The sequence below is a fragment of the Mobula hypostoma genome, chromosome 15 (genome assembly GCF_963921235.1).
Source record: "Mobula hypostoma chromosome 15, sMobHyp1.1, whole genome shotgun sequence".
NCBI classification, from domain to species: domain Eukaryota; kingdom Metazoa; phylum Chordata; class Chondrichthyes; order Myliobatiformes; family Myliobatidae; genus Mobula; species Mobula hypostoma.
Window position 1 is genome coordinate 63,287,478 of NC_086111.1, and position 23,728 is coordinate 63,311,205.

Here is a 23,728-nt window from a genome sequence, read left to right on the forward strand (position 1 = left end):
TGGTTAAATAAAGTGTTCTCATTTATAAATATGATTTCAGTATGGTTACGCAATAAGTTTTGTAGATGCGCAGACCTTGCGGCTTACACCAAACAGTATATTATTTTAATGAGAGCCAAAGACTAAGAACAGGATATTACCAATACAGCTTTAAGTAATCAAAGTTTCAGGAAAAAATAGACATTTTACATCCTTGACTCTGCAATGGTATACTTCCTCATAAAAATGTCAAAGGTTTATATTATTTAAATGACAGGATTGTTTCAAAATAGATGGGAACACAACAAGTACTACCAAATTAAAATGACGACCTAACACACGAGGTAAAAGAAATTGATTTTCTGCCATGTTAATGAGTGATGCAGTAGTGTGTCAGTTAGCACAGTTGTCTTAGAGCACCAGTGATCACCGATTGGGGTTTAATTCACATTGCTGGCTGTAAGGAGTTTCTATGTTCTGTCTGTGACTATGTGGGTTTCCTCTGGGTGCTCCAATTTGTGGGCAAGATATGTTGGTGCGAGAAGTGTGACGACACTTGTGGCTGCCCCCAATGACCTCAGACTGCGTCGATTGTTGACACAAAATGGCACATTTCACTGTAAGTTTTGACGTACATGTGACAAATAAAGCTAATCTTCTTTTTGACAGATTAGAAGGGTGCTACCTTGTGGAAGTTATAAAAACTTCCACCTACACCACAGCCAAAAAGTAAATCGTTGATCAAGAGTGAAATCACAGATGGGTAAATTACCTAAGGATTTGATCATTTTTGACCATTCTCCTTTGAACATAAGTGAAGTAACATATATTCAGATCGTGACTGTTAATATTTTATAGTTTTTTGTCATTAAGGACCGATGATCCAGGTACTATGGCACCAAAATTGCATGCTAGTTCCACCAGATTTGCAAGAGAAAGCTCCATAAAAATTACTGAATCATATACAACCAGAGCTCTGAGAAGATGTAAAACCTCACATTGAACCCCTTACCCAGAACATGCCCTCTTCTCATTGCTATCATCAAGGAGGAGGTATAGGAACTTAAAAACACACACCCAATGTTTTATGAACAGTTGTTCTGGGTGATTGGGGTCCTTAATGATAGGTGCCTACATTTAAAAGGCAAGCAATGTTGAAGATTATGGACTCGCTAACCCAGGAAAAGATGTTGACAAACCAGAATGGCAGTGACAATATAATGTTATTTAGTCTTATGGTCTTATAGATGACAGTAAACCAGTCATTGGCATTTGGTAGTATGCAGGGTTAGCCATATCTCAATAGATACTGGCTTAGAAATTATTCTGCACAATTCCAAATTTAAAAAAGAAATCTGCTGAGAAATTGAAACAGGTTTAACTTGGAGCAGGGTAGTTTATAAGTTTCAATATATAAATCCTACTCCTTACTTTTTGGCAGGATGTATGCTTGCACTAAAGCATTTCTCTTCGTTTAAAAACTCACTGGATGCAAACAATATTTTGAAAGATTTTCCAATTCAATTTTCAAATTTAGTTGTCTGACAACCATAGTTCTTTACAGAACTCACAGAACTAACAGGTTTTATTCACACCATTCCCTTTTGAAGGAGCTGCATTCAAACCCCATTCTTAGTCCCCACCAAGATCAGTGACCTCCTTGGACATCAAAAGGAACTTCACATGTGCCTGGACTGCTTTGCCTATTGAGGACAGGGTTATGGTAATCATTAAACTTCAGTTTCTGCAACATTACACAACTTGCTGCTTCATTTGGGAGACAACCCCTCTTCCTTTCTTGATGGAAGAAGGTTTCATCTACTTTACTTTCAACCCTGAGGTGCACACAGATCAATTGAAGACATTTCCATCATTACAAACTTGCACAAAGTGGTCTTTCCGAAAGGTTGCCTATCTGCAGTTTATGGACAGAATATGCAAAGAATATGCCTCCCAAGAGCACTGTTCTTCACTAGCCTGCCAGGTTCCTCAGATCCTGCTCTCACAATATAGGAATGGTAAAATGGGGACTGGGAAATAGGAGGGGAGACATTTTCTTTGCACTTTACAGCTCATTAAGTTGCACCCAAAAGCTGTATTTGCCAGCTGTCATTTGCATTCTCCCCCAATCTCCATATTGGTAAGGTTGAAGAGCAATGTGACGAGAATTACTGTTGAAATAAACTCTACAATACTGAATCAGATTTAATATCACTAGCATATGTCATGAAATATGTTGTTTTGAAGTAGCAGTACATTACAATACATAATAATAAAACTATAAAGTACAATAAAGCAATGCAAAAAGAGAAAAAAATTAGAATGATGTAGTTCACATGGGTTTATTGTTCATTCAGAAATCTGATGGTGGTGGGGAAGCAGCTGTTCATAAAACATTGGCTGTGCGTTTTTAAGTTCCTATACCTCCTCCTTGATGATAACAATGAGAAGAGGGCATGTTCTGGGTGACTGGAGTCCTTAATGATAGATGCCTACTTTTTGAGACATTGTCTTTTGAAGCAACACACATAAAAATTGCTGGTGAACGCAGCAACACACATCAAAGTTGCTGGTGAACGCAGCAGGCCAGGCAGCATCTCTAGGAAGAGGTGCAGTCGACGTTTCAGGCCGAGACGCTTCGTCAGGACAAACTGAAGGAAGAGTGAGCAAGGGATTTGAAAGTTGGAGGGGGAGGGGGAGATCCAAAATGATAGGAGAAGACAGGAGGGGGAGGGATGGAGCCAAGAGCTGGACAGGTGATAGGCAAAACGGATACGAGAGGATCATGGGACAGGAGGTCCGGGAAGAAAGACAAGCGGGGGCGGAACCCAGAGGATGGGCAAGGGGTATATTCATAGGGACAGAAAAAGGAGAGTGAGAGAAAGAATGTGTGTATAAAAATAAGTAACAGATGGGGTATGAGGGGGAGGTGGGGCATTAGCGGAAGTTAGAGAAGTCGATGTTCATACCATCAGGTTGGAGGCTACCCAGACGGAATATAAGGTGTTGTTCCTCCAACCTGAGTGTGGCTTCATCTTTACAGTAGAGGTACGTTACAGTAGACGTTTCGAGCTGAAACCCTTCATCACGGCAAAACGTTGACTGTACCTCTTCCTATAGACGCTGCCTGGCCTGCTGCGTTCACCAGAAATTTTTATGTGTGTTGCTTGAAATTCCAGCATCTGCAGATGTCCTCGTGTTTGCATTGTCTTTTGAAGCTGTCCTTGAAGCTGGAGAGGTTAGTGCTCATGATGGTGCTGGGTGAGTTTGCAACTTTCTGTAGCTTTTTCCAATCCTGTGCAGTGGCCTCTCCATACCAGGCAGTGATGCAACCAGTTAGAATGCTCTCCACGGTATATCTGTAGAAATTTGCGAGAGACTTTGGTGACATACCAAGTCTCCACAAACACCTAATGAAATATAGCTGCTTCTTGCCTTCTTTGTAATTGTTGAGCCCAGGATAGATCTTGAGATGTTGATATCCAAGAACTTGAAACTGCTTACCCTTTCCACTGCAGATCCCTCGATGAGGATTGGTGTCCACAACTAATTCCTTGATCCTACTGATGTTGAGTTCAAGGTTGGTGTTGTGAAACCACTCAACCAGCTGATCTATCTCATTCCTGTATGCCTCATCACCATTGGATATTCTGCCAAAAATATTTGTGCCATCAGCAAAGATATAGATGGTGTTTGAGTTGTGCCCAGCCACACAGACATAGCTGTAGAGACAATAGAGCAGTGGGTGAAGCATGCACCAGTGCTGATTGTTAGTGAAGAGTTTTTATTTCCGATCTGCACTGACTGTGGTCTTCTGCTGAGAAATTCAGTTGCGGTGGGGGGGGGGGGGGGTTAGAGGGGCCCAGGTTTTGGAGCTTGTTAATTAGTACTACTGAGGGTATGATGGTATTGAACTGTAGTCTACAAAAAGCAGCCTGATGCAGGTACTGGTATTGTCCAGGTGATCTGAGTGGACAGCCAGTGAGATTGTATCCACTATAGACCTATAGTAGCAATAGGCAAGTTACTGTGGGACCAGTTCCTTGCTCGGGCAGGAGCATGATCATCCTCTCAAAGCACTTCATCACAGTAGATGTGAGGACAACTGGGTGATAGTCATTGAGACAGTTCACCCTTCTTGGGCACTGGTATATTTGTCGCCCTTTTGAAGCAGGTGGGAACCTCCGACCACAGCAGTGAGAGATTGAAGATGTTCTTGAACACCCCTGCCAGTAGATTGCCATAGGTTTTCAGTGCCCTGCCAGGTGCACCATCAGGGCCTGATGCCTTGCAAAGGTTTACTGTCATGGAAGATGTTCTGACATTGGCCTCCGAGACAGAGATGACAGTGTTACCAAATGCTTCAGCAATTTGCACAAGTTTTCTTCTCCCTTTCAGAGTGTACATAAAAGGCGTTGAGCTCATTTGGGAGTGAAGCATCACAGCCATTCATGACATTAGGTCTTGCCTTGCAGGAAGTAATGGCCTGCAAACCCTGCCTGATCTAACCCGCATCCAATTCTAACCTCAATCAGAATCATTTTCTCACACTTAAAATAGTCTTTTGTGGGTCGTACTCAGACTTCCTGTAGAGCTCTGGATCACTGGTCTTGTGTGCCACAGATCTGGCACTCAGCAGACCACGAATCTCCTGGCTCATTCACAGTTTTTGGTTTGAGTATGCCTGGTATGATCCCGAAAGCACACATTCATCCCCACAAGTCTTGATGAAGTTAATGTCAACTGTGGCATATTCATTCAGATTCAAAGATGAATCCCTGAATATTTTCCAGTCAACTTGACTCAAGGCAGTTCTGTAAGTGTTCCCTAGTCACCCCCGACCACAGTGCTGCAGTCCTTAGTCGCTGCCTACATGTCGGAATAGAAGAAAACCCAGATGATTGGCCTTTCCAAAGTGCATGTGTGGGATAGCACGGTAAGCGTTCTTGATGGTGGTGTAACCATCAGCCCTCTAAGATAGTACATATTTGGTCTCCAAATTTGGCAGTTTTGGTCTCCAAATTTTTGGAAGGACATTCTTGCTATTGAGGGAGTGCAGCATAGGTTCACAAGGTTAATTCCCGGGATGGCGGAACTGTCATATGTTGAAAGATTGGAGCGACTGGGCTTGTATACATTGGAATTTAGAAGGATGAGAGGCGATCTGATTGAAACATATAAGATTATTAAGGGATTGGACACGCTGGAGGCAGGAAGCATGTTCCCGCTGATGGGTGAGTCCAGAACCAGAGGACACAGTTTAAGAATATGGGGTAGGCCATTTAGAACGGAGTTGAGGAAAAACTTTTTCACCCAGGAAGTGGTGGATATGTAGAATGCTCTGCCCCAGAAGGCAGTGGAGGCCAAGTCCCTGGATGCTTTCAAGAAAGAGATGGATAGAGCTCTTAAAGATAGCGGAATCAAAGTTTATGGGGATAAGGGAGGAACTGGATGCTAATGGTGGATGATCAGCCATGATCACAGTGAATGGTGGTGCTGGCTCAAAGGGCCAAATGGCCTACTCCTGCACCTATTGTCTATATTTGGCCACAGAAGTTTGATAGTGGAGGTGGATGTTTGGTCTAGTACCAAAGATGCAGCTGAACTAGTTTTCCTGTGGATGCTAAGTTTGTCGACTGTTCTCGTAACTTCAACAATCCAGCAGGTGGTAAGTTTCGAGTAAAAAGAAAAAGCACCAATCAAATTCATTCCTATTCCCCAGTAACTATAATTTTGATATATTCAGTGGGTTAAGTTATGATGATCCTGTTTGATAGAGAGGTTCAGTGATAATTATGTTTTTGAAGCCTTATAGATTATTTGAAATTCACTGTGTCATCTCCATTACCTCGGCACTTAAATGGCATGCATGTTATTTACCTCATTTCAATCAGATCTGGATGTTGAACTTGTCAACCCAGAGACTGGTACACTGCTTAATTACCTGAGCAGTTTTGAAATTGTAATCAATTAGCCAAACATCTGATGTTATAATAGAGGGAAGAATATGCAGAATCACAGATTAGAAGCTGAAGATCATTGGACCATGAACGTGTGCAGCAATAGGTTGGGTTATAAATGCTGGCCTTTGACACCAAACCCATCGTAATTTAAATCAAATGAAACTCCAGCTACATCTGGGTTTTTCCTTTCACCCCTTCAGAGCCAAACACTTCAGAGGATGGGAGATGAACAGGTGTTGAGATATATTAAAAATGTTTATCTAACAATATCTACAAATTAATATTCGGAATCTGCCAGATTACAAGAATCATAAAATATATTCAGAATAATGCAAAAGTAAATTTGATCATTTCATTTTTCCTGGAATGAATAAAATGACCTCATAAATTTAATTTAGCTTTAACATAGGGAATCAATGTTACTGCTACTCCACTAAACTCGATATGATAAACAACCTTATGGGAAGGAAAACAGAGGATTATCTAGAAATATTTGTACAGTGCCTTGAAAATGTATTCAGCCCCAACTCTTTGCTTACATGAATATTACAAACTGGGATTTGATCAATTAACTGATAATTTTTTATTTGTGAATCACATGTCCCCTTTTTCCACAGTAGAGACCAAAAAAAAGGGAAAATAGTAAATCTTGAAAAACTAAAAATTCAAAACCTGAAATGTCAGCAGTTCAAAACTATTCATTCCTCTTTGCTCAGTACTTAGTTGAGCCATCTCTGGCAGCTATTACACCCAGTAATCTTTTTGGATAAGGCTCTATGAGCTTTGCACAATGTGATGGAGCAAGAAAAGGCAGGTTGTGCTTTACAAGCCTGATTGAATTTTTTGAGGATGTGATTAAACATATTAATGAAGGTAGAGCAGTATATGGATTTCAGCAAGGCATTTGATAAGGTACCCTATGCAAGGCTTATTGAGAAAGTAAGGAGGCATGGGATCCAAGCGGACTTTGCTTTGTGGATCCAGAATTGGCTTCACAATATGACTGTCATATTCTGCATGGAGGTCAGCGACCAGTGGTGTGCTTCAGGGATCTGTTCTGGGACCCCTTCTCTTCATGATTTTTATAAATGACCTGGATGAGGAAGTGGAGGGATGGCTTAGTAAATCTGCTGATGACACAAAGGTTGGGGGTGTTGTGTATAGTGTGGAGGGCTGTCAGAGGTTACAGCGGGACATCGATAGGATGCAAAACTGGGCTGAGAAGTGGCAGATGGAGTTCAACCCAGATAAGTGTGAAGTGGTTCATTTTGGTAGGTCAAATATTAATGGTAGGACTCTTGACAGTGTGGAGGATTAGAGGGATCTTGGGGTCCGAGTCCATAAGACACTCAAAGCTGCTGTGCAGGTTGACTCTGTGGTTAAGAAGGCGTATGGTGCTGTGGCCTTCATCAACCATGGGATTGAGTTCAAGAGCAGAGAAGTAGTATTACAGCTATATAGAATCGTAGTCAGATCCCACCTGGAGTACTGTGCTCAGTCCTGTTCACCTCACTACAGGAAGGATGTGGAAACTATAGAAAGGCGCAGAGGAGATTTACAAGGGTGTTGCCTGGATTGGGGAGCATGCCTTACGAGAATAGGTTGAGGGAACTTGGCCTTTTCTCCTTGGAATGACGAAGGATGAGAGGTGACCTGATAGAGGTGTATAAGATGATGAGTTATCATGTGGATAGTCAGAGGCTTTTTCCCAGGGCTGAAATGGCCATCACAAGAGAGCACAGTTTTAAGGTGCTTGGAAGTAGGTACAGAGTAGAGGTCTGGGGTAAGAGTTTTTTTAAAAAGGCAGAGAGTGGTGAGTGCGTGGAATGGGCTGCTGGCGGCAGTGGTGGAGGCAGATACGATAGGGTCTTTTAAGAGATTCCTGGATAGGTACATGGAGCTTAAAAAATAGAGGGCTATGGGTAACCCTTGGTAATTTCTAACCATGTAAGTAATTTCTAAACATGTAAGTACATGTTTGGCACAGCATTGTGGGCCGAAGGGCCTGTATTGCGCTGTAGTTTTTCTATGTTCCTATGTAAGATTTCCCCATTCCTCCTTACACAATTGCTCAAGCTGTGCCGGGTTATTTGGGGAGTGGTGGTGGTCAGCAATGTTGAAATCTTGCTCGAGATTTCTGATCGGATTAAGGGCTCTGACTGGGCCACTTAAGGACATCAATTTTCTTCATTTGAAGCCACTCCATGGTTGCTCTGGCAGTGTGCTTTGGGCCGTTGTCCTGCTGAAAGACGAACTTCCTCCCTATCTTAAGCTTCCTGGCAGAAGCTAGCAGGTTTTTAATTCATCTGTATAAAAGCTGCATTCATCTTCCCATCGATCCTGAACAGATTTTTCAGTCCCTACTGCTGAAAAACATCTCCATATCTTCACCATACTCTACAGTAGGATAGATGTTACCTGGCTAATGTGCGGTATTAGATTAATGCCACATATACCACTTAGAAAAGGACAAGTCTTCAGGTGCAGACATTTCAACGCATTATCACTTAGAAGATACCGTAAAGATGTGGATGAAAATCTTGTGGTTGGAGGACTTCCGGGTCATTGAGGGAATGGTGGCATAAGGAAAAGGTCTCTCGGCCAAAAAGAAGGTAAACTGCCCCAAAATTGAATTTAGACGAATACTTCATATTGTGTAACTATATTAATAAAAGGGGCAAGGATGATGTCTAAGAACAAGATTAAAAAGTCCGCTCCGAAGGCTGATAAACATAAAGAGACGCCGCAAAGTGACGGGCCTAGCTCCCCCACGGCAAGCCAAGATGGAGATAATGAGCAGGAATCGGTGACTCTGTCTTTGATTCTCAGAGAGATTCGCGAGTTCCGACAAGATAACAACAAACAGCTGGAGGATATTAAAGGAGAAATAGTAAAAACTAACTTGAGGATAGATGAAGCCGAAGCGAGGATTGTTGGAGTTGAAGAGAAGCTACAAAATGCAGAGGAAGTGATAGCAGAAATGCTAAAGCTGCAAGACCAGCTCCAGTGGAAGTTAATAGACCAAGAAAGCCACTCAAGAAGGGAAAATGTGAGGACCTACGGAGTTCCCGAAGGAACTGAAGGTAAACCCGGATTAATGATTCCCTTCGTGGAGAAGCTGCTTAGAGAGAACCTTGATATACCGGCCGCAAAAGACCTACAGATAGAAAGGGCTCACCGCGCGTTGGCACCACAGCCCCCGGCAGGCACCCAGCCAAGATCGATTCTGGTCAGATTTCTCAGTTACAGAACGAAGGAAGAGGTGCTTAAATGGGCGTGGCAAAAGAAAGGTTTCATGTGGAGCAACTGTAGAATCAGTTTAGACCACGATTACGCACCGGGGATCCTTGCCAGATGGAAGGAATATGAGGAAACACGGAGGGTCCTGAAGGAAAACAACATCAGATTTCAGACCCTGTATCCAGCTCGGCTGAAAGTCTTTTACGACGAAGGGACAAAAACTTACGCTACGGTGGAGGAGGCAATGTTGGACCTGGCGGACCGGGGACTACCTATTAAAGTTATCACCCAACCGGAGTCGCTACTGGAGAGGATTCGGCAGAAGTCGTGGCAGTTAGTGGGGCCAGGACGCTCCACACGAACCAGAGTGTCAAACTACAAGGAAAAGCTGCAAATATTCAGACGCGAATGTACTGAGAATACAGACTAATTAAGAGAAATGTCTGAAAAGAGTAAATCGGACTTAAAGGTAAAATGAAAGCTGGTATCTGAAAATAAACTAGACGGAATAACTTGAATGATAGCAATATGGTTGAGACATAAATAGGAGAAAATTCTCTATGATTATTCAAACACAGGGTGAAGATAGAGGTTATCCCTCTGAACTGAGGCGGGTCGGTGCTCAGGCCTCAATGTGGGAAGTCGGGAAAAATTTTCAAATGTTATACGTTCAAAAATGTCTAGGGTGTGATTATATATTTTGGTTCACTGTTGAGAAGGGATTGCCTACTGTTTGGTTAGAAAAGGAGAGCTTTTTTTTCTACTAGAGAAAAATGCAAATTGAATTGGTAAAAATAATTTCCTATAATGTTAATGGGGTTTTGAATCCAATTAAAAGAAATAAGATTATGTCTAAATTGAAAAAAGAGAAGGCACAAATAGCTTTCCTCCAGGAAACACATATGAGCCAATCTGAACATGGAAAATTAAAAGGAATGGGATTTAAGTATGTATTTTATTCATCATATAAATTGAGCCACAAAAGAGGGGTAGCTACTTTAATATCAAGTACTCTTAATTATGAACATATTTCAGAGACTAAAGGCAAAGGTGGAAGATCTGTAAAAATTACAGGAAGAATAGAAGGTACTGAAATAACATTGCTGAATGTTTATGCTCCTCCAGGTTATGAATGGTCATTTTATCGACACATTTTTGAGCTAATGGTCAGTTCTCAAGGGGTAGTAATTTGTGGAGGGGATTTTAATATAAGATTAAACCCTACATTAGATTCTTCAAGAATAGTTACTCAGAATAAACCTCTGACTCGGAAAATGAATTTATTGATGGAGGAGTTGGGAATTATAGATGTGTGGAGGGAATTACACCCCACTAGTAAAGATTATCCACATTATTCTTTCCCTCATTCAGCCTATTCAAGGATAGACTATTTCTTTATCTTTAATACAGATAGACTCAGGATAAAAAACTGTAATATTGCAACAATTGATCTGTCAGATCATAGCCCAGTCTCTATAACTCTAATCCTGGAAAGGAAAATGAGGAAAACACTATGGAGGTTAAACTCACATATACTCAATAACCCAAAAGTAATGGAGAGATTAAGGGAGAAATCAAAGAATACCTAGACCTTAATGACACGGGAGAAACATCACCAGTGATCTTATGAGATACATTGAAAGCTGTACTGAGAGGGAAAATTATTTCCATTACCACTCACATGAAAAAAATCAATGCACAAAAATTAGCAGATCTTCAAGGAAAATTAAAACAACTTCAAGTGGTAGATAGCAACAAAAGTAATTCAAATTTAAAACAGGAAATTAGGAAATTGCAAAGTGAAATTGACGATATTTATACGTTGGAAACTCAAAGAAATTTTCTTTCCCTGAGACAAAAGAATTATGAAGTAGGAGGTAAATCAGCTAGATTATTAGCATATAAATTACGAAAACAACAAGCAGACAATGCAATTCATAAAATAAAGAATCCAAAGACAAAGCTTGTGGAGAGTACAATAGGGAAAATTCAAGAGAGTTTTGAAACTTATTATCGAGAGCTGTACTCCCAACCCCGGGCCTCCAATGAGCCCTATATAGACAGTTTATTGAATTCTTTAGATCTACCTAAATTTACAGATTTACAAAATGAAAGTCTGTTAGAACCAGTAACTGCCAAAGAACTGAATGTGGCCATCTCTAGGTTAAAGGCTGGAAAGTCCCCGGGTTCAGATGGGTTTACCTCAGAGTGGTATAAATCCCTGAAGTCACAGTTAGCCCCATTACTACTTAACACCTTAAATTGGATCTTGCAGAGAAGAGAAACTCCACCTTCCTGGAGAGAAGCGTATATTTCAGTTATTCCTAAAGAGGGTAAAGATAAACTAGAATGTGGCAATTATCAGCCAATTAGTGTTCTTAATTTAGATTACAAACTATTTACATCTATATTAGCGCGCAGATTGGAAAAGCTTTTACCTGGCCTAATCCACTTAGACCAGACTGGATTTATTTAACAAAGACAAACACAGGACAACATAAGAACTCTACACATATTAGAACAGGTTAATAAGAAGGAGACAGAGACAATGGTAGTAGGATTAGACGCTGAGAAAGCTTTTAATTCGGTTAGTTGGGCATTCCTATACAGAGTGTTAGGAAGATTCGGCTTTCAAGAAAAGTTTATTAAAGTAATTCAGACTCTATATGACAGCCCTACAGCTTGTATTAAGATAAATGGGGACCTCTCTGACTCCTTTATTTTAGAGAGAGGCACTAGACAGGGATGCCCAATTTCTCCTCTCCTTTTCGCGCTATATATTGAACCGCTTGCCCAACTAATAAGACAGAGCGAAATCGTAAGAGGTATCAAGGTGGCAGGGATTGAACAGAAAGTGGCATTATTCGCAGATGATGTTTTAGTCTATCTGAGTGAACCAGAAAAATCATTTATAGGATTGTTTACGCTGTTAGGTGACTTTGGGAAAATATCAGGTTATAAAATAAATGTAAAGAAAACGCAGGTTATGTCCCTAAATTATACACCATCCAAAAAATTGCAGGATACATATGATCTTAAGTGGGAAGCTAAATCATTAAAATATTTAGGAATAACCCTGCCGAAGGATCTTTCAACGCTGTCACAGGTAAATTATGGGCCATTAATCTCAGAGATAAAAGCAGATATGCATAGAAGAAATCTTATCCCCTTTTTAAGTTTAAATTCAAGGATAAATACTATAAAAATGAATATTCTTCCTCAGTTACTGTATCTTTTCTGTACTTTACCTGTGGAGGTGGATGATAATCAATTCAGGGAATAGGACAAATGGATTTCCCGCTTCATTTGGCAAGGAAAGAAACCTAGAATTCGATATAACACCTTACAGTTAGGGAAGGAAGGAGGAGATATGGTTCTTCCTTGCCTGAGAAATTATTTTTATGCCTCGCAGATAACCCCTCTGTTATATTGGTGTAAAAGGGAATATAAGGCTAAATGGAAGGAAATAGAATTTGGATTGGTTGACAGTTTTCCTCTACAGGCCTCAATAGCTGACAAAGGATTGATGGCCCAATTGGAAAAATTTAAAAACAGTTGGATAAATCTTACATTAAAAGTATGGCAGAAGGTGGTTAATTCATGTGGAATTAATAACATGTTAAAACTCTTCAGATGGTGTGCATATGATACCGAATTCCTTCCCAACAGAGGAGATAAAAGATTTGAACTATGGATAAAGAAAGGTCTTACAACCTACCTCTCATTTATACATAAAAGAGTATTACAAAGTTTCCAAATCCTGCAGGACAAACATGGCCTAGAACACAATGACTTTTTTAGGTACCTTCAAGTATGAAATTATGTTAACCAGAGTTGCAGATATACAGACCTATCAACAGTAGAATCAGAATTTTTCAAGATTCTTAATTCGGCTTGCGGTTCAATGCCTAGTAAATCAGTTTCTCGATTATATAATGCACTCTCCCATGCTAAAAATGTAAACACATTGTATATTAAAGAGAAGTGGGAGAAAAAAGCGGGGTTGGTACTTTCAGAGGAGGCTTGGGGGAAAATATGCAGCTTTCAGTGGTCTTCAACTAATTCTTTGACTTGGAGAGAACATTGTTGGAAAAATATTATAAGATACTTCAAGACCCCATATCAGGAAAAATATAAAGATAGAAACGTGACGTGTTGGAGAAGGTGCAGCTCCAAGGAGGCAAATCATTTCTATATTTTCTGGGATTGTCCTAAATTAAGTCTATATTGGGAAGGTATTCATAGAACATTAGTTAAGGTACTTAGGACCCAGTTACCTCTGAACTTTGAGACGCTCTATTTGGGGCATGTATTGTTTCTTGAACAGAAGGAAGATATAAAGTTGCTGCAGGCCCTTTTAGCGGCAAGTAAGAATCAATCACTAGAAAGTGGCTAAATCCAAAACCACCTACATTAGAAGATTGGCACGAAATTATCTTGGAAATATTTAACATGGAAAAGTCGACTTACTCCCTGAGAATTCAAAAAGAAAAATTTTATCAAATCTGGAATAAATGGATTGAATATATAACCCCAATGCGAGCAGACTTTAGATGACTCTCCTAGTGATTTATACTGCTCTTCTCATCAACACAGTAATATTGCCAACGTAAGCACCCCTAGTCTAAATGTTTACTGTTTTTGTTCTTTTTGGAAAATAGAGAATTAATACAAGTAAAGGAAAAGATTTGGGTAAGGCATAAAAAATGATAAAATTAAGTAAATAAGTACATAGGGATTGTATAATTATGTTTGGGGGCAGGAGCAAGTATGAACAAGTTAGGATATAAACGCCTACAATGGTTGTTACATAGGCTTACATACAACATTTTGGACCAGAAGAAATGTTCCAGAAGAGTTATATGGAAACTATTACTAATCCACTATTATTACTATTTTTCTTAAGAATTAATACCGTTATTTAGCCTAGTAGATTAGAATTTCCACTGTACATAATTATCCATTTAAGTGTCTAATTTCTTTTTATATCATCTCAATGTGTACTTAAGAATGTATAAATAATTATAGTTTTATACATATAAAAAAAATGGAAAAGGTCATACATGTGAAAAAAGTACATGATACTTGTGAATTCCTTATCCAAATAAAAATAAAATTAAAAAAAAAAGAAAATCTTGTGGTTGGACGAGATTAAAGTGGAACTTTTTGGCCTCAGTGCTAAATGAGTCTTAAAACAGAAGCCTGAATTCTGAGTGTTCTTTAATGCATCTTGTAATGAAAGTAACAAGTAAAATAAAGATTACCTTCGCAGCATTTGATGTTGAAGCATGTTCCGGCGGCTGAGAAGAAAAGTTTGGCTCCTTTACCACACAATTAACAGGCAGAGAATGATTTTTAAATTTTTCCTCACAATCTGTAACATCAAAATTAGTCTTCCATACCATAACCTGAAAAATGTATTGAATAAAATATGTATCAGCATAACACAGTAATGATCCATTGTCTCAAATAGGAACATTACTTGACTTATGATCTTTTTTTAAAAAAAAGTAAGTAAAAATGTACCAACTTTACTAAAATGAATGCAATAGCCTTTTAATAATTCATGGATACAAAATTCAACTTACCTGATTTGCTACACCTTTCACAATTTTGTGAAAATGTTGAAGTATTCTACAGTTGATCATTTACTGCTAGTGTGGTCATTGGTATAATGCAGGAATGCAGGAAACAGTGGCAATCAAATTATAAACAACAAAGAACAAAAATAAATATCTTTCATGAAACATTTTACAGTAGTATTAGTTGAGGGTTAACTTTTGGTGAAACAGGGACACCTCTTTTTCCCATATTAGGGAAAGAGAGAGCCTATGGTATGTTGAATACCAGGTGAACGAGTAGTCTTTGGGGTACTGCAAGTCTGTGTCTTTATTGATGCTTTGCTGCACGCTTGAGTGCTCGATGGTGGGCTCCGATGCTTTTTTGCTGGTGGGGGGGGGTCGTTGCTTTGCTGCTGCTTGTATATGGGGGAGTTGGGGGGGCTTTGGGGTTCTAACATTTAACTGTCATTCATTCTTTGGGACACTCCTCTGTTTTCATGTAGTTTGCGAAGAAAAAGAATTTCAGGATGTATGTTGTATACATTTCTCTGACATTAATGTACATATTGAATACCTGAGAACTTCCCTCCTATTTGAAGATTGTCTTGTTTATTTCAAACCTTCAGCAACAAAGGCCAAAAGGATTTAAGTTAAATTAACAATTTATCTAAAGGTCAGCATCCCTAGCTACATAGTTGATACTAAGTACTTCACTGATTATCAGTCTAGACTTTGTGCTTAAATTCTAAAGTGGGATTGAATGTGCAGCCTTTAAACACAGGCTGTAGAACTATCACTGAACTCAAGGCTGATCCCTGTTACATTGGGTCAGGAGGTTTGCTACAAACTTTCCTCGGCAGTGGAAAATAAAGTGCTCTTTTAAAGCTTGAAATTGTTTTTGCTAAATATTGCTATTGACAATACTATCAATACCTGGAAGGACAGCCAACATGCTCGAAATTAGTACTTAAGAACAAGGCAGTGGGTACACATTTTTCTGAAAGGGCAGACCAGAAAAGGCATACAATCTTCATAGGACAGGTTTCACCATCAAGAATGAATTAGAGTGGTAACTTAGCATGTCTTTCTTAGTTCTTTCATGTATATCTAAATCCAACCTAGAAAGTTATGGATAAAGCCAATTCTAATCTGGGGCAACACACACGAAGTGTTGGAAGAACTCAGCAGGTCAGGAATAAGTAGTCAAAATTTCAGGCTGAGACCTTTTCCGAGGACCGTGGTGTCCTGTTGAAGAGACTTGGCCCAAAACTGTTCCTGAACTTGGTGGTGTGGGGCCCAAGGCAGACATCCCACCCTGCAAAAACTCATTTCAGGGAGGTAGCACCATCTATTTGTGGGAGACTCCCGGAACTTCTGGGAGAGGTGGAATGTCTGCAATAGAGTAGCTCCTTAGCAGCTATCCAGCTAGTTTAAATAACGTTAGCTATGCTAATGAATGAATGACACCTGTTAAACTCACCTCCACATGTCTTTTACAGTCCATGGGCAATAGAAAAGTCACTGTTGCAAACAGTGCAGTGAGCAACACTGTCATTATTTTTGACCCCTATTAGGCAGGGGTACACTTTAGTGTAGTCTGGGGCGACATACGTTTTATATTTTCTTTTTTTTGGAACACTGTCACTCTGACTTTTTTTGGAACTCTCTCACTCTTGCTCTCGCTCTCTCTCTCCCTCTCTCGTGGTCACTTTCACTCGCGCTCGCTGTCTCGTGCTTGCTTTCTCGCTCTTGCTCTCGCTCTCTCTCTCTCTCGTCGTCGCTCTCACTCGCGCTCGCTGTCTCGTGCTTGCTTTCTTGCTCTTACGCTCGCTCTCTCACTCTTTCTCACACGTTCTCTCACGCTCGCTCTCAAAAAAATCAATTTCCAGGACATTGTATATAATTTGCGGGCATCAGGGAGCCACTATTAATATGCGGGAGACTCCCGGAACTTCCGGGAGAGCTGGGATGTCTGCCAAGGCCTCTGTACCTCCAGCCAAAATATAGTAGTGAGAAGAATCCACTGCCTGTTTGGTAGGGCTCCTTGATGATGGATGCTGTTTTCTTGTGGCAGTGCTCTATGTGGAGAGGATTTTGCCTGTGATGAACCGGGCAGTTTCCACCTCTTTAAATAGTCTTTTCCATTCCTGGGTATTGGTGTTTCCATACTAGGCCACTATGCAACTATAATAGTTTGTCAAAGCTTTTGGTGACATGCTGAATCTACGCAAGCTTCTAAGAAAACAGAGGTTGTGCCTTCTTTATGATGGCACTTACATGCATGTCCCAGTGCAGATTCTCTGATATATTATCACCAAGGAATGTAAAGCTATTGACCCTCTTTACCTCTGAACCCCTAGTGTGAACTGGCTCATGGGCTTCCAGCTCCTTCTCTTGTAGTCAATAATCAGTTCTTTTGTCTTGCTGATGTTGAGTGAGTGGATGTTGTTGTAACACCATTCAATCAGGTTTTCAATCTCCCTTCAATACGCCTGTTTGTCATCACCTTTGTTTCAGCCAACAACAGTCGTCATCAGCAAAGTTAAGTATGGTATTGGAGCTATGCTGAGCCACGCAATGATGGGTATAAATTTGAGTAAATCAAGGGAGTAAGCACATAGCCCTGTGTTCCGTCAAATGAGACAACAGTTTTCTGGACCAAGAGGTACGTCGTGCTTCAGAATCCAGGCTATGTCATATTATCAGTTCATTCTGAATTACTAAATGCCCCCTCTTCCTACATCTAGCGTTTAATGCACCTCAGGTCAGTATTAAACTTGTGTCTTCCCTTGATATCAGTCCAATCTTCATGGCTATTAAGTGGCACTTGGCATGAAATCAATGCTTCTATTTGTCTTACTAAAAGAAAACAAACACTACCTCTTCAACCAGACCAATATCCCTAACAGAGGCTCTAATTACATTCAACCAGCTCCAACAAGCAGATTACAGACCTCCATGACCAATACCAGCTGCTGAAACAGATACTCTGCTCCATGATCCATCACAACAAGAGACTTAGAACATAGAACATTACAGCACAGTACAGACCCTTCGACCCACGATTTCTGCAAAGACAGAGGAAAAAGCTTCAGGGATTTTCTCAAAATCCCAGTGAAGAAAATGCAACGTCCTCATCAATTTGTGCCCACTTAAAATGGAGAATGTGCACAGGGCAAGGCACTGAGTACCTCAATTCTGTTTGACAGAAGCATACAAAAGATGAATGAAAATGACACAGGACAACCCATCCATTCTCCCAGTCAAGCAGTTGCTTCTCCATCTGTGGAATAGTCTGAAGTCTACACACAGCATTTCTCAACTCACAGCCCGCAGAATTTAAGTGGAAGTGAGTCACACTGAATTGTGAGACAGCAGCTGTGTGTAAATTGGCTACCATTTTATAAAATAACACAGATCACACTTGCAACTGTAAGTGGTAATCATTAATCCCATTTTATTTTTAATCGTTGTTAGAATGTGTGTCACTGCCAAAGCCAGCACTTACTGCTTATCCCTAATTGCCCTCAAGAGGGAATGTAGAGCCACCTTCTTGAGCCATTTTATTCAGTGTGAGGAATGAGTTCATTCAATGCTGCTGGATAATGGGTTCTAGGATATTAGATAGTGACAATAAATGGTAGTAAATGTCCATTTCAGAATAATCATGGATCAAAACTTGCAGCTGATTGCTTCCCCATATCCTTATAAATCTAATAATTGGGAATGGGTTGGGAAAGGATTATCAAAGAAATCTTGGAAAGTTGCTCTGGTACATTTTTCAGCCAGTTCGTCAGAGATAGGAAGAGTAACTACCCAGGGTTTTAAACAGGGCTTCAATCAACTGAGCTGCTTTGCTTAGTATGGCATTGAGTATCAGCAAGAACATTGATGGCCCACACTATCAAGAGAATTGCCTGTTGAGAGCCAAGAAACCAAGGAGACCTTATCAATGACTCAGGAGTCAACAATGCCAAAAGCAGTACTGCAAAGAATTCCTTAAACAAGATTCACTCTCTGACATGGTCCCTGTTGGAGTTCTCATTGACTAAGCTGCCAGAAGTAATGTGAATATCCAAAAAAGGGGAAAAAAATCAGAAACAAGAACCTGCATTTCAGAAAGTGTTCTCATTTTACTGAAGCCTTGTAATATATGAGTCAGAGAATGTTAAAAATCCACAATAACTACTGTTAAAATAAAGTTTGCCTTTCTCAGTAAGGTTTTATCATTTTAAGCTGCAGCATAATGAATACTGCATTCAAATATTAGACTAAAAATTCTTGAATGAAGAGATTCTTTAGTTCTATGTCAGCCTTCTTAACTTTAATACCACTGCTTGTTCATACTGGCCAGTAGGTTTGTAGTAAAATCAAGTCAGTCACTCCTTGGAAAAGCTGGAAATGTAGCTATAGCTGAATGAAAATTATAAATAACTCATTTTAAGAGCCATGATTATACTGAACAAATAAAAATGCTGTTTGTCAAGTCAGATATTCCCCTGCACATTTCCAAAATCAACACAATGTATAGCACCAAAATCCCCAATACCTCCCTATCTACCAGTTGTTTCAAAATGATATAAACATCTCCATGAGAAAAGAATGTGGCGATCCTATAAGCTCAGCTCAAATCTACTATACCAAATCTAATCAAGAAAATATTATTCCTGTGTTTCCCTGTCATAGGAAGTTTGCACGCTTCAGTGAAAATTTCACATTTACCTAAATTCAAGAGCATACAACCCCAGTCTGTTACACTTTGCATAGGACAAATCAACAACACATCGTCACACCCCACGTACTTCCTTATGCAGAGATGTAAGCACAATATTCTCAGCACTGTTTCATCAGAAACCTATGTCATTTACAAAGATATCTTCAGTCTTCTACTTGAAAAGGCTAACACTTGTCTTCCTAACTGCTTGCTTTATACATGTCAACTTTCAGTGTTACTTCCATCTTCTCTGTGACTTTGCTCTTTTTCCCTATCCTAATGATGGGTCTTCAGTCTGAGACATTAACACTGTTTCTTGCTGCCTGACCTTCTGAAGGCTTCCAGCATTGTCAGCTGATATTTCAACTTTACAGCATGTAGAGTTTTGCTTTCGATTTTCATTTCCAAGCTTTAATTCCTGGGCCGACAAAGGGAAAATACTGACAAGCATAACATTGTTATTCAGCACAAATCTGTCCTTCAAAGCAGAGAGAGAGAAGAGTAGAACAGATGGCAGCAACATGATATTAGTGTTGAATTCAAAGCTTACCACCACAAAAGGGTGGTGGGGTACAGATATGTCACGACCAAAGAGGGTGTAAGGTGCTCCTTCCCTCCGTTAGCTTGCGGGTCATGCTTGGGCAAGGTGTAGCACCTCCTTAGCCCTCCGATCAAGGTCACGTGAAGCGATGGGAGCAGGTGGTGGATGGTCGTATGAGCAGCCAGTGCGTATCACAGGACCTGTTCATGTGACCACTGACGCCAGGCAGACAGTCTCTGAAGAGTATTGATAATGGATGGGGTTACCCTTCTTGCAAAAAAAAACTGCCCAGAAGGCAGCAATGGCAAATCACTTCTGTAGAGAAATTTTCCAAGAGCAATCATGGTCGTGAAACCATGATTGCCTATCATATGACACGGCACATAATGAAGAAGATGACCACCATAAAAGTAGTTCTTGTATTCAGCTAGATGTACATGTTACATTAAAGACATTGGAAGAATTACACTTAAATAATGGCCAAGTCTATGAATAGCATGGCTAGTAACTACCTCTCAGCTCCACCAAACCATGTTCAATCATGACTTCCACTATTATCTATGCGAATTATGCATTTTTCTCCCTCTGACTGTGAGTTTCATCCAAGTGCTCCGGTTTCTTGCAGTATCCAAAATGCATGCAAGTTGCTAAGTTAAATAGCCAATGCAAAATGTACCTAGTGTGTTGGTATGCGATAGAAATGAAGTAAGATTTAGGAGTCTGTGATAAGAGTGAAATCAGATTAATCTAAACGGCACTCAGTGGTCAACATGAACATGTATGACTAAAGCACCTGCTTCCCTGCTATACAAGTTCATAACTCAAAATAACAATATATCAAAAATGAAAAAAAATCACTTTTACAAGATAATTTTTGCAATATCCTATTAATAAAACACAATGTACGAGGAAATCGTAAGTAAATTTAAAATGTAGCTTTTGTGATTGTGCTATAGCAAAGAGGAATGCTCACCTGTTCATCTGAACCACCCGAAGCAAAGAAGTCCCCAGCATTGGAAAAAACAACACAAGTAGCTGGACCCTTAAGACAATAAGGAATTGTACATTATTTCCAGTCCACATGTCCACACTTCATTCAGGTATCTTTTCAAGTGACAGAGCAAACCAAGATACAGTGCCTTGAAAAAGAATTCACCCCCCACAAATATATTCACATCTTACTGTCTCATTTTCTAAATTTAAAATACAATGAGGTAGGATTTTTTTGAGCTAATTTACACCCGCCACTATCTGTACGGAGGTTACACGTTCTCCCCGTGACCGAATGGTTTCCACTGGGTGCTCCAGTTTCAAAGTGCAAAGACATACCGGTTGGTGGGTTAACTGGTCATTTTAAACTGTCCCGTGATTACGTGAGGGTTAAACCGGGGATGCTGGGCAGCGTGACTCGAAGGGCTGGAAGGGCCTACTCCATGCTGTACCTCAATAAACAAAAAAAAACATTGTGCATCATGTCAAATCAACAGAAAAATTCCAAAACCTGCTAACAATTTACTAAAAATTAGAAACCAAAATTGTAAGGATGAAAAAATATTTATCCCCTTTGTAATTATTACACTAACTTTCTCAGGTACAATACTGCATACTAACAGCCTACCCAATTTATTGATGCAGAAAATTGGAGGATTTTATATTCTATTAATTCATAAGAAAATATACCCCCACTCTCTGTAAGGTCCAACAGTATGGTAGATTTTGAATAGACCAAACGAAAATGAAAACAAAATATCATTCAAGTCAGGGAAATGATAAGAGAGAAGCACAAATCCAGGGAAGGGTATAGGACTGTACCAAAGGCACTGAACATACCTGGAGCTCAGTGCAGTCCATTGTGAAACCACAGCCATGCTGCCTACGTCAGAGCACCCCTCTGAACTTAGTCACCAGAGAAAAATGTCACTTGTAAGAGAGGCTACTGTGACACCAACAGTCATTCTGAGTGAGCTGCAGAAGCCAGTGGCTGCAACTAGAGCTGAGGTTCATGGCTCCACAAGGCATTGCACAAAAAGAGTATTTATGGAAGTGTGGCAATGAAGAAGCCATGGCAAAAACAAAAGCATGACCTTGCCTGTAAAGGCTTTGCGAAGTGTCAGTTACAAGATACTGTAAAGGGGGAGAAGGTCCTGTGATCGGATGAGACTACAGTAGAACTCTCTGGCCTCAACACTAAGTGGTACGTGTGGCATAATCTAATACTGCTCATCAGCCAGGCAACATCACCACTACTGGAAATAGTGGAGGTAGCATCATGTTAAACACATGTTTTTCAGAAGCAGGGAATGGAAATCTGGTCAGGATTGATAGGAAGATTAATGCTACTAAATACAGAGAGACCCTGAATAAAAACCTCTTAGACTCTGCCGGAAAGTTTAAACTTAGAAGAAACCACAACCCAAAGCACACTGCCAGAGCAACCATGGAGTGGCTTCAAATGAAGAAAACTGATGTCCTTTAGTGGTTCAGTCAGAGTCCTGACCTTAACCCAATCGAACAACTCTGACAAGACCTCAAGATTGCTGACCACTGCTGCTCTCCAACTAATCAGCACGGCTTGAGGGATTTTGCAAGGACGAATGGGCAAATCTTGCTCCATCACATTGTGCAAGTTAACAGAGACTTACCCAACAAGACTACTGGCTATAATAGCTGAGAGAGGTGGTTCAACTAAGTACTGAACAAAGGGGGAATGAATATTTTTTGAAGTTGATATATTATTTTTTGAATTTTTAGTTTTTCATGCTTTACAACTTTCATTGTTTTTTGAGCTCTGCTGTGGAAAAAAAAGGATTATGTGATTCCGAAAGAAAAATTTTCAGTTATATTGATCAAAACCCTGGTTGAAATATTAACTTATGTGAACAAAGGGTTGGGGGCTGAATAGTTTTTCAAGGTACTGTATTACATAAAGGTGCAGGTGGCGAGCATAAAATAAAATGCTAAAATAGTTTCCAAAGGTCAATTCTCCTTTGTACATATATCAAGTTTGTTCAAAAAAATGGTATTCAATGCTCAGCAACATTTGTTCATTCAAATAACGATTCATTCAAGCTCACACAATAGGTTTTTTCTTGATCAGTTACCACTGCTGTTCAAGAAAACTTCAACAGTTATCTGCATCAAATTACTATAAACACATATTTATCACTGATAGAAAAAAATCTGTCCATTCAAAAACATGCACTTTTATTAAATACTATATTTTGTGCTTTATTTTTACAAGTATATTTTTTGCTATTAACTATTAATTGAACAATATGCTGTTTAAGTACTAACTTCCTTGCATAAATGCTTAGGCTTAAAAAAATCTTTTCTCCCCACCCCCCATTAATATGATGAAGACAACCATAAGGTAGGTTTCTTAGTTTCTGGCAACATAACTTGATGTAAAATTCATCCTCAGAAACTTTCAAGGTAAACATCCTAATTCCATAAAATCAACCTTAAGTTTTAAAACAAATTTAAAAATTGGAAACATTTGAGCACAATAATCATAACTTGTATTTATTTAACATGGCCCAAGGCATTTCACAAGTGTCGATGACCAGAAAGAAGAATTGAAAGAGCATTTTATCAGAGATAATGAGAGGTAACGAGGTGGGTAAGTAAATGAAAGAAATTCCACAATTTATCGCTTCTGCAGCCAACAGCACAGCAGACAACTGTACAACAATTAAAACCAGATACATGAGAGGGTGAAATTGTTAAAAAA

At 39.7% G+C, this 23,728-nt stretch overlaps 1 protein-coding gene across 3 annotated transcripts in view; it reads right to left on the reverse strand.

Annotated features, from left to right (window-relative positions):
- Nucleotides 1-23,728, reverse strand: part of LOC134356929 (POC1 centriolar protein homolog A-like) — a 151,583-nt gene that overhangs the window by 58,489 nt on the left and 69,366 nt on the right. For all 3 annotated transcript variants that reach the window (XM_063068181.1, XM_063068180.1, XM_063068179.1), the window contains 2 exons: nucleotides 20,972-21,040; nucleotides 14,447-14,590 (listed from right to left, as the gene is read on the reverse strand). In XM_063068181.1, the coding sequence (XP_062924251.1) occupies nucleotides 14,447-14,590; nucleotides 20,972-21,040 (213 nt within the window). The remainder of the gene's footprint in view (nucleotides 1-14,446; nucleotides 14,591-20,971; nucleotides 21,041-23,728) is intronic.